General features: G+C 39.5%; 1 protein-coding gene and 1 long non-coding RNA gene across 2 annotated transcripts; both read left to right on the top strand.

Annotated features, from left to right (window-relative positions):
- The first annotated feature begins 1,949 nt into the window (after positions 1–1,949).
- LOC121941389 lies at positions 1,950–8,871 on the top strand. Its single transcript, XR_006105741.1, has 3 exons — positions 1,950–2,037; positions 7,576–7,652; positions 8,354–8,871. It is a non-coding gene; the product is annotated as an uncharacterized LOC121941389 (long non-coding RNA).
- Positions 8,872–8,896: 25 nt separating this feature from the next.
- On the top strand, positions 8,897–10,832 carry si:ch73-389b16.1. Its single transcript, XM_042484177.1, has 2 exons — positions 8,897–10,150; positions 10,233–10,832. Exons 1-2 carry the CDS (start codon positions 9,970–9,972, stop codon positions 10,448–10,450), a joined length of 399 nt encoding a protein of 132 aa, XP_042340111.1. The 5' UTR covers positions 8,897–9,969; the 3' UTR covers positions 10,451–10,832.
- Positions 10,833–12,398: the final 1,566 nt, after the last annotated feature.

The raw sequence follows: 12,398 nt of genomic DNA, 5'->3' as shown, positions 1-12,398 counted from the left end.
ATTAAGCGATTGATCGGTTGTTAAGAATTTAATTGAATAAGGCACCGGCGGAGAATGAGAGCGGAGTGGACATTCGGAGACACCAGCAGGGACACCGGTGGAGAATGCGAGTGGAGCGGACATTTGGAGACACCGGCAAAGACACGGGCAGAGACTGAGAGCGGAGTGGACATTCGGAGACACCAGCGGAGAATGAGAGCTGAGTGGACACCAGCGGAGACACAGGCAGAGACTGAGAGCGGTGCGGCCATTCGGAGACACTGTTGGACAATGATAGCAGAGCGGATCAGTCAGCATCAGTAACTCATCCCCGACTTTGCCCCTCCAGCGTGTGGCGCTCTCTGCGACCTCCTATATCTCCTCTGCCAAGGTTCACCCTGGACAGAATACTTCCTCCTTGTTCACTGATGATCTAAATAAGTCACTAAATGTTTCTCCTGTTGCGTTTTTTTAAAACAGCGCCGCTGAGAGGGCCCGAAAGCTGCTAAAAAGTGACAAAGTCGGCATGTTAGTGGTCCTCTCCTCCCGTCACCCTGGGATCTTAGATCGTCTTGTTCGTTTGTTTTTGGATGTGGAAATGTTATTGTATTGCATAAAATCCGTAACAGTGTCCCCTACACCACAGTGAAAACACCGACTGACGGAAAATCTGGTCAATGGCGGGGAAAGAGTTAAAAAGAAAAAGAAACAATGGGTTAAACCCTGCTGCTGACTGATGACATGTTGTGGACTGATGGAGCAGCAGCAGTTTGACACGCAGCATAATGTAGTGTGTGTAGGACTGGAGGAGTGAAACCATGGCAACACATTATCGGTACGACATCATTAGTCCCATTAACGGACCGATAATTATCGTGCATCCCTACTTTATAACTCAGGAAAACTGTCCTCAGGAAAAACCTGACATGTGTTTTAAAAACTGACACAGAAACAAACACTGCTTTGCGAGATGAGATGGGTCTTTGAGGCGTTCTTTGAGGACACGTGTCTCAGTTCAGAGGGGAGCAGGAGGAGAACGGAGAATAAGATGCTGTCAGCTTCAATGCACAGGAGGACAATGGACAATGACTCATTTTTATTTAAAGTTATAATATATTATTTACTATAATTTATAGAGTTCAGCCTACATCCTTTAAATACATGTTTTCTTCTGTCATTGAAACTTAACAGTGAGGGTGCAGAGGGGACACGTGCAGAAGGGACAAGAGCAGAAGGGACAGGAGCAGAGGGGACAGGTGCAGAGAGGACATGTGCAGAGGGGACAGGAGCAGAGGGGACAGGTGCAGAGAGGACATGTGCCGAGCGTCCTCCTCTATATGTGCTTAGAGATTTGCATATTAATGATCACATTAATATGAAATATAGGCGACACATATATGTTGCTTGTTTTATGTATACAGGGTTTATGGGTTTGCTCTAACTCCTTTAATGAATTCATTAACCCTTTGAAACCTGGAACGACATCACTTTTCTTGTGCTGTGTGACTGAATTTTAAAAAATTGGAAAAAGGGGCTATGAGCAACTTAACACAAATTTGCCTTGAAAAATGCAAGATTTCTAAATTTTATTTTATTTTATTTAAAATTATGTTACAGAATCATTATTATTTTTAAGCACTTTTTCCAGGTCATTTCTTTTTTTCTTTTTTTTTTACTTAACATACATCAAGTTTAAATGAGTTTTATTGCAGAGGTTGTAATTATGCTTTCCCAGTTTCATCCAAGATACATTGAAACCATTCTTATTTATCTTTTACTCTGGCATATTTAAATCTTTTATTTTCATACTGGTGTTAATCAAATAAACAATAGCATAAATAAAAATAATGAATTTATATGAAAAACATAAATATCTTAATATTTGTCAAAAATTTCTGAGTAAATCTACCTGCAGATTTCTAAAAATTCTTCTTCCTTCATTTTTTAAAAGGCCTCCATACTTATCGAGCTGTGGATGTGAGATCTCCGGCTGGCATCTTACAAATGAAGAGATGCGAGACTGTAAGACTGCGTCTCCTGTGGCTGCACCAACAAAAGGTAATGGGCACTCAGTTATACAGCACATTAGCGTGTGCATTATCATCCGTCACAGCAGACAACAGTCGAACTTTCTGTGATTGCATTTCAAGAAAAAAAAGAAAAGCACTAGCAAGTGTGAAAACACAAATGCAATTTGTCCTCACAGTTAGAAAAGACAGATTTGATTGCACAGGACTAAAGAAATTCAACAGAGCGGGCACGGCTGCGCTGTGATTCTGCACAGAGAGAACATTTAGAAAAGACAGGAACAAAGCTGGCATCAATGGCTGCGATATTGGATTTGCTGGCAGAGGAGCTGAGAGTTTGGAGGAGAGTTACAGGAGCCTAGAGGACACAAACTGGATGCAGATAAGGTATTTCCTGCGATTATGTAATGCCGATTACCTTGAGGCACTTTGAGTGGGCAGATAAAAAAATTCTATTTCCATACGAGAACAAACAAACAGCAACCTTGCTGTTGCAGAGACGAAGGCGGCGGCACCACTGGAGCGCTCAGAGAAGCTGGCAGAGAAACACTGAGACAGACGGGCTTCAGATGTCGTCCTCTTTGGTGCCTGATTTAGACCGGGAGAGATTATTATGCACACTGGGCGTCAAACAGCAACATTCTCTCAAATTTCTCTTTTATTTTCTTTTAATTTTAAACCATAGAAGAGAAGTCAACTCCGGATGCAGCAAATCTTCTTAACCATCCAAATCTGCTCTGAACCGGTGTGTTCAGTGCTGAATCCCACTGATCACGAGTCACCTGTGAGCACAGGTAACGCCCCCTAAACACCATATAAGGGCAGGTTTGGTGCCGTGTGCAAAGACTCACGAACAAGAGACAAGACAACAAAAATGTCGTCTGCAGTAGTGAAACTGAAGTAAATGTGATTTCAAATATTAAAAGTAAAAGTACACACGGAAAAAGGTTTAAACGCATTTAAAAAGTCAAAATAATCCAAATAATTAAAAGAAAAGCAGCAAATCATCATACATACACTTTATATGAGAAGCTGGTACCATGAAATGTTTTGTTTGCATGTAAAACAACTTACACGATAAAACTGTACTTGTATATTTTAATATATTTGGGTTTGTGTGTTCTTCTCTTCTGTTGTTCCCAAATGGTGGAACAAACTTCCAAACTCTGTGCGTTCTGCTGAGTCCCTTTCTACTTTTAAGAGACAATTGAAAACTCTTGTTCCGAGAACACCTCGGCACTTAGCCTGACTTCTCCGCTTTGCCCTTTGGGGTAAATTAAGTCAGATGGTCCAAAACCCAGCACTTAATGATTATCTAGCACTGACAAAGTTGTGTGATGTTGACTGTCATCGTAAGTAATGATACTGAGATTGTTGAATCTCAGATGCTGAGATCGCTACTGGTTATTACTTTGGTTTCAAAAAAAAAAAAAGGGGGGGGGGAGGGGGGAACTCCTGCTGCCACTAGACGGCAATACCTGTGACCAATCACACCTGAAGCACTTTTTGCACTTACTAAGGGTTTTTTTCCTTAAGTCTAAATTCTGGCTTGTGTTGTACGTCGCTTTGGATAAAAGCGTCTGCTAAATGAAATTGTAGAATTGTGTGCAAAAATCCTATTTTTTTAAAGAAGTTACTGCAGTGAAGTGAAAAGTAAATTATTTCCCTCTCAGGTGTAGTGGAGTAGAAGTAGAAAGTGGCATGAGATTATAATACTCAAGTAATGTAAAAGTAAGTAAAAGTAAATACTTAAGTAAAGGTACTTAGTTACATTCAGCACAGTAACTGAAATTACAGTAATTGGGATCAATGTACCAAGTATTGTAGTATCTCTTTAGCACTGAATTAAAGTATTACAATCATTGTAATCAATCTAAAATATTATTTAAATTTAATTCAAAGATATTACTACATTTTTTTAAACATTCCTTAAATATAAAGTTTATTTTTCCTTGTGCTGGACAACAATTTGTGGACTATGAAATCAAATTGTTTTACCATATTACCACTCGTAAAATTTTCTCTTACCTACGAGAAAAGCAAAGATGAGAAAGACAAATCCTTGATATGAGCAAAAATAGGAGAGAATTTGTTGTTTTGTCGTTTCTTGTGTCTAACATCATGAAAACCGTCTTCACAAACAGCCTCAGATGAATGAACACAGAGACGTCTGCAGAGATGTCTCTGTCTAAATCCGGTTTACCTTTCATTAACCACAATAATCTGTGTTTAGCATTGCGGCCCACACCTGCTCATTACCTCGTCATCCCATTAACATCCATCACAACTTATTAAGTAACCATGGTAACCAACGACGGGACACATCTGTCTCTTAGCCCACCAGTTGGACATGTCTGATCTGGAACATTTTGCACCTGCGCAGTGATCATCATTAACAGAGATCACGAGGACGATCCTGGAGCAGGTGTGCAATTTTGAAAAAAGATATTAAAAAAAGAGAAATATTGTTTCATTAAATCTGCTTTGAGTCGTTATAAATATCTGAGGTTAGCCTCCCCCCTCATGGTGACACTCCTGTATTACAGTCAGTGCTCGATGAAGCACCTGAAGGCCACACTTGAGTACAGATTTCTTACCAGAAAATGACTTTTGTAGAAAATAAAGTAAAATATCAAGTATCAAAAGAATTTTTATGATATTAAACGTACTTATTACCATTACAAGTACATGCTAATAAAAAAGAAAGTGGTCAGAATTTTGGAAATTATTGTTTTTTTCCAAACATAAACAAAAAAATTACAAAAAAAAATTACACTTGAGGAAAAGCCTCTTTTACAACCTTTAACCCTTTAACACCTGGATCGACGTCAGCTTTCTTTCACACACTTTTAATGAAACCCGAGAAAATGAATACTATCTCTTTAAAAAACATGGGAGGAAAGATAACGAGCAAGTTAATGAGAAATTTCCCACAAACTGCATAAAAATTAGTAACCCAGCGGGCAGGGAACGTTCCCACAACATTGGTTTGTTATGGGTTTGTTATGTTAGTTTATGTTCAAAGAACATTTTAAGGATATTTATAATTTCAAATAATGTTCCTTTAAGGTTAAATGCTGACTTAGACATAACATTTAACTGCAACAATCTGAGGATGTTTTGGTGACGTTGAGAGGTGACAGATCTTAAAATGTTCTGAGAACAAAGAAAGAACATTTTCAAAGCAACATTCAGAACATGTTATAGACACATACACACACACACACACACACACACACACACACACACACACACCAAACATTTTTTAACGTTTTTATGGCGTTTATTGAGTGTTACCCGAACTTTAAGAAGAACATTCCGAAAACATTGCAAACACATTTCATTGTATCATTCACAGAACGTTTTTATAACAGAAAAATTGCTGGCTGGGTTGTCTGACACACACACACGCACACACACGCACACATGCACGCACGCACACACACACACACACACACACACACACACACACTAGCACACACACACACACGAAACTCTGCTCTTATATTCTGTGAATTGTTCGGGTGTCTGCTTATTATAGCTTGTTTCCTGTTTTATTCTGAAGCTTGTTTCCTGTTTTATTCTGAAGGCCACTCTCCTCATGTATCATGACTCGTCTCGTTTTCCAGCTTTGTCTTTTTCTGGCCTTTTTTCACACACTGCTGCTCTGTCAGTCTCGTTTGTCCTTCTTTGTCTCGCGGTTGTCCCTGCACTCCTGTCTTTTATCAGCCTTGTTTGCTCTGTGTTAACCCACCACGTCCTCGTTGTCTTCACTGTCAGCCAGTCCCTGTGTGTCCCTCCCTGTGTCCTTGTCCAGCGGTGTCTTTTTTCTGTGATTAGTTTTCTGTGTGTGTCTTTCTCTCTGTCAGTTTGTGGTTTCGTGCTGTGTTTTCCTGCCTGTGTTTGCTTCCTATGCTCTCCACGTAGATTTGATTATTTAAAAGTCGACAGTTTCCTCCAAATATTTTACACACCACATATGGAAAGACAAATTTGTTTAGGGAGCAGCTTTTCTGAAAATATGCTGTTCTGCATAACAGATGGTGAGCTTCGCTTCGAGTGTGTTTTATGTAAATGTGATGACTAATGTTTTCATGATGAGTCTGTGGGATGAGACGGCGAAATATTATTTAGAGTGACCCTTTTATGTCCCACTTTCCTCCCTCTAATGTGATGGATTCAGGACACCAGAACTGAAGCAGATCTGTAAAAGCTTTATTTATACAGCACCTTTGAAACAGACTTTAAAGTGTTTCGACGAGCAAAGCTAAAGCAAAAAAAAAAACAAAAAGAAAATTGGATACTCTGAGGCAACAGAAGAACAGAACGCCAAACATAAGCAAGACAATATTATGGTAAAGATGAAATTAAACTTAAAGAACAAAAAATGCAGGATGCATAATGTCAGTATACATAAACATCAGTCTGAATAATTAATATCAAATATTCATTGATTATCAGAATTTAAATGCTTTAAATGCCAGGTTTTTGTCATGACGCCACTATGTTTTTAGATGAAAAACAAACGAACACAAAAAAATGAATTATTTTCAAAATACTACATGCAAAGTTGATTTATTTTTTAATTATTATGATCACAGCCTGGGATGCGTCAGCGATCAGCAGCTACATTGATTGTGACAGTGCACCAAGTGGAAATAGCATGTATTTTCTCCATATGCCAAATTTGGTAAAAGAGACGTCATCAGGTAGAAAATATTCAAACTTTTAAGTCAAAAGTCCAGAATGACACCCAGAAATATTATAATATTATAGTTTTTATACTTTGATGGTTTTGGGATCAAAAACTGCAGTTTGAATGTGTTTCAACCGAACATTTTTTAACAGTCTGAATGTAAACATTTAGTTTCCACAGTGTGTTTTAGACTTTTTGTCGGAGCCGAGTTAGAAATTACAAGATGTCATCTACCCTTGAACTAAATTCTTCGTTTGTAGTTCTCTAATCTTTAGGGACAACAACAAGTCTGAGGTTAATCTTCTGTTTAGGATTTATGTAACTTGTTTGATGTTTGAATAGCTGTGATTTTGGACCTCGCCTTGTCTGGTAGCAGGACACACTGCAGCGGCGGCGGCGGCGGTAATAGTGTGATGGTCAGGCCTCTGGATACTGAAGAGAAGGGTCAAATGTGATAAATGCTACATGCACTCTTTTGTCATGTGTACGAACAGAGATTTCTGCAAACAAGAGAGTCATTGTAGAGAAGTGCATGAAATGTCTGACACAGCAGCCTTTTATGGTTCGTGCCTAAAACTGGATCAGCCCGAAGGAAAAAGATCTGTTTCTCCTTCTCTGTTTAAAAATGGCACTGCTTATGTGTTGAAATATGGAAACATGTGACTGAGGCTAAGGGATGATCTTATAATATCTGACTGTTTTGTAATAGAGCCACATAAGAACAGAGGCTCAGTTGGTGTGTGTGAAGAAAGCGAGATCGACTGATGAGAGCAGAGACACGTGGTTCTTCCTGATTCTCCTCAGATGTGACATCCAAAGTTTCATAAGATTCATGTTATGTTTTTAAAATGATGTTTGTGTCTCTGCGTGCAGGCAGCCTGGAGGAGGGAGGCGTAGACCGAGAGGGTCACGCTGCAGGAGCGGCAAAAGAAGCCAAAGAAGCCCGGGAGGTGAGTGACCTTCATGCAGGCAAAAATAATAACACAGGAAGTCCAGAACTAAGAGCGTGGCGTTTGTGTATTTTATCACAAATCATGTATATCCAATCACTGCAGTCAGTAGCTTCTGTTTAGCTCTGCTTTGTACCAGAGAGGGGTGTGTGTGTGTGTGTGTGTGTGTGTGTGTGTGTGTGTGCAGAGAGGGACCTAAAGAAAAGACAGTCTTTGGACACCACAGTTTACATTTTCCAGTCTGCAGCATGAATGAATGAATGAGTAATTTATTTTGGTAACATGCACACATGCACATTACATTTCTCATGCATGAGAAACAGATTACTTGACACAAATTTTCTCAATTACTAACCGAAAAAGGAAGAGGCTGAAGCCTAACTTTATTTTTGCCCATCCTAAACCAACCAAAGGAGAATAACAGCAACACCAAAGAAACAAATGACCGAATTACTAAAAAACCAACCAAAAAAAAACAACCATACTCTAAACTGTAGTCCTCTATATCAATATCTATATCAATATGATTGATTGATTGAGTGTCATGCACACATTGTGCCCAACCCCTTATGGGTTTATAAGACACCAAAACCGCCATTGCAGCAGTCAAATAATTCATCACATATCATTTATTACGAGGATAGAAAAATATATATTTTACATCTCAGTCTTAAAAACAAGATATTCTGCCTTTTTTCCAGAATCGAGCAAGAAAATTTGCAACAAAAAAAGTTCCCTTCCTGAAGCACAACTCAAGTTTTTTCTAATCATCCAACCAAAGGAAGTCAGCATAAACTCATGACATTTTAGTAAAAAGTACAATTCTCATGTCATCCATGAACAGGGCAACAAAACAAAAAAGGAACCTCATTCTCAGCATCACCGAGGTCACACAACATGAAGAGTGTGTCCTCCGGAGCGGCGTTAAACCTGCCGCTCTCCAGAGGACACACTCGTCCCTGAGCGTAACTGCACACAGCCATCTCTGCCCTTTCTTTAAATTAGACTTCACATAGAGCTCTACACTGTAACTATACACCGTCTCTATCTATATCTACGTACTGTTTCAACTCAGCACTGAGTCCAGTCCAAAATTTAACTCCCAAAACTGAAATACTTCTATATTTTACATTCATTCTCACTTTACATGTTTCAAAATGAACAACCCACTTAAATTATAATTTATTTCTCTTTATTAAAAAAATTGACACAGACCGAAAGGCTCAAAAAAGTATTTCCAATGTTTTTAAATACACAATGTCTCTAATTTTTTAAGATGTAGGAGCTTCTAAAAATAAATTTGTGGAATCATAATAGCCAGCTCAATGTAATATCTGAAGAGCTCTTTTCTGAAGTTTAATCATAGATTTGTTTTAAATGTATTTGCACAAATTTCAGCATAGTAAGACATTTATGGGATTACAAGCAACCTTTTCACTATACGCAGGCTGTGTTCTCTCTCTGTGCACTAAATCTTGACACCATAATTGCGAAACACAGCTGGGTGGCCGGTGGCGCCCCCCCTGCTGCTCCTCTGCTCCCACTGCAGCTCACAGCCAGTCACCAAAACCCCAAACCGTCCAGAGCTCCAGACTCACTGCGCGTCCGGAAAATGCCGCTTTGAAAGGGCCCTCTGTGAGATCACAGATGTACTAATTAGTTTTAGTAAAGAGACAAACGTTAGAGGCACAAGCTGTGCAGTAACTGTGAATAAACGGGTCTGTACAAACACTCGACAACGATGAAATCTTGCATAAACTGCTGCACTGGTCTCATTTGCTGGTCAGTGGGTCATCAAACATCCTGCAAACATAAAGAGATGTGAAAGAGATAACGTGCACTAATTGGTTTCAGATTATTCATGTTTTTGAAAGTTCTTCCTTAAGCTGTGAATAAAAATGATTTTATTGGTTTTAAACCATCCAAAGGAACGAGCTCGCTATGTTCTTAGAAATGTAGTTTCTGCAGAGTGAATTTAAAAATGATCAGTTTCGCTGCAGGGCTCTGTGAGGCCGGTCTTATGACTGTTCTGATTGTAATGGCGTGAACGGAGAACGGACTGTTTTCAGATGACTAGCAGACATGTGCTGAGGTTACAAGAAACTATAAAGAGACAATTATCCCCAGCGGTCCATTTCATTTGCAAACAAACCAGCGTTTCATGAGCTGCAGGAGGAAGAGGCGCTTCAGAGCGGAACATTATTGCACATCGGGCTTGGAGGTGTGAGTCTTATGCTCACTGAGGTTGTTGGCTGTCGTGTCGCTCGTTGCTGTGGTGCTGTTGTTGCTGTTTAGACTTAAGTAAGACTTGAGTAAAATGAGTAAATATAACAGTGAGCTGACTCAGAGGGAGCAGGATTTACTGAAAGTCCGCCGGGACAGCGACACCAAGGCCGCCGAACTTTCCAAAATGGAGAAGATGCTGCAGCAGACCAAGAACCTAATGGACAACAAGCCGGAGTCTGGTTCAGAGAGCATGGGCTACCAGGACAACATGGGTCAGTATCACAAATATTCTTATTTTAAAGGCTCCTGTGTGTTAAATCTGTGGCTGAGTTGTTTTCTGGATGCTCGTTGCAGTGGAGGACCTGGAGGAGAAGGTGCGCTCCAGCCGACGATACAGGAGAAACTCCCTCCATCACACACAGATGCTGGAGAGCCAGATGAAGACGGTGAAAGGTGAGCTGGACGGCACGCTGGACCACCTCCAGGAGCTGAGAAACAAACTGCGCCGCTCGCAGCAAAAAGCAGAGGAGAGAAAGGTTGCGATGGAGAAGCTGGCGGCGGGACTCAGGTGAAGGTTTCGACCTTTTTCAAGCTTCAATTCACCAACTGATCTGACGCCCTGCATCCTGCCAACAGACGTGCAGAATTAACGGAAAAGACCGCACCCATAGGCCTACGTAGAAGAAAGAGACTTAAGCATCTTAACTCGAAGCCACTGTGTGGCATCCAGAGACTTAACGGAGAAGACTTTATTTGTGGTATTTCACACCCCGCCTCCAGCAGACACTTAAAGTAGCTTCCTTTTCTTCACAGTTTTCACGCTGCTCTTATTTATCCTTTAAAATGGGCTCAGTTTATTTCAAATTCATGGGAAGAGGGCGGCAAGTGACTTAAAAACAAACACTGAAAACTAAACAAATAACAACCAGAATGAAAAAACAAATCTTGACATCAAGAAAGTGCAAAAAAAACTTTTCTTAATAATAATGAGAATTACAAATGTAGTTTTTTGGATATTTTTCCCTTTTGTTTTTTGATAACAGAAAAACTTCTGAAAACAGAAGTTTATTTTGAAAAGACACAATGCATCTAAAACCACTGTGCCAATTTGGGCTGTTTTTGACGAGAGACATCCATCTCTGTGTGACTGTTGTTACGGCCTGCGTCTACCAACCAACCAACAGAAATGCAGCATGAAATGACGCACTGATCAGCACAGCTCTGTAAAATGTTAGTAGATGCTAAGACTCCGAGCTAAGTTTAATTTCATGAATTATTACCTGTAAATAATAACATGTCAGTTGTCTTTTGTGATGTAAATCTGTAAATTCATTATCTTAGTCATCATAATTGTAATAAATTCTTAGCCACTGATTACTGTCATGTTGTATGAATTATTTCTTGGACAGTTATATCTAAATTTGTGTGTGGATATATCAAGAGAAGATGCATGTGATGAACCCTTTGAAACTAGAGCAAGTTGCTTGATTTCTTTGAAAAAAAAAAGGAAATTAGGAAATGAGCAACTTAAGAAGAAGTGACCCTAAAATTAGGAAGAAATTAGAAAAGAAGTTATGAGAAAATTACCTGAAAATTATCAAAAAAATCTTCACAAGAAAAAGGTAAAAACAAAGGAAATGCCATGGGAAAAGTGACTAAAAGTGAAATGCTCTTTAACAATGTTTTTGACAGGAATCAAACCAATTTTCTCTGGTTTCAAAATGTTTAATTGCTTGTCAAATGTGTTTTAATGCAGCACAAGAAAACGGTCGTTGAACCAGGTTTTAGCGGGTTCATATATTTGCAGCACTGACATACACTGATTTATCTTTTAAATGAACAGTTTGATAATTTGTTGTCAGAACTTCATGAATAAATCCACCTGAGATTTGAGCTTTAAGTGGTGTGTTACAGACTGGTCTGAAGATTCGGAGAAAAACACATTAGTGTGTCTTTTTTGTATATTTCTCCCCAGATGAGAGAGAAGTCAGTGTTTGGACCCCCTCTGGGATCAACAGCCTGATGCCTGTTACTGCGGTGAGTCATCTGAACGCTGTATCTGAGCCTCCCCTGTGGCTGAGACGTGATCGCTCTTAATTTAGCAGCACAGTTTGTTTCACACAGCGTCACATGCTGCGAGGCCGTGGGAGGATCTCATTCGCTGACCCCGACATGCACATTTAACTACAGTTATATCACCATTACAGGCCAGCGTCATATAAACTCATTATGTTCAGCTTTACTTTTCCTGTCTTTGATTTTGAATCAAATGTTCTTGTCTTTCATCTCCAAACACAATCACACTTCTCCTCTGTCAGCGATAATTGATACATTATGAAGATTATACGATGACCGTGGTGAGCTTGTGATGTCTGAGATGCTCATTGGTGTATGGATTATTGAACGCCACTCAAAAACATAGGCAAAACAACCACAAGGAGACAAAAAATGACATTAAAGATTCAAAATTACCATAAAGAGAAATAAATAACTACGAAAACACACAAAACAACCACAAAG

The sequence above is a fragment of the Plectropomus leopardus genome, chromosome 3 (assembly GCF_008729295.1).
Source record: "Plectropomus leopardus isolate mb chromosome 3, YSFRI_Pleo_2.0, whole genome shotgun sequence".
Classification (NCBI taxonomy): Eukaryota; Metazoa; Chordata; class Actinopteri; order Perciformes; family Serranidae; genus Plectropomus; species Plectropomus leopardus.
The sequence above is the reverse complement of the archived record's forward strand: the minus strand, read 5'-3'. Positions and strand labels throughout refer to the sequence as shown.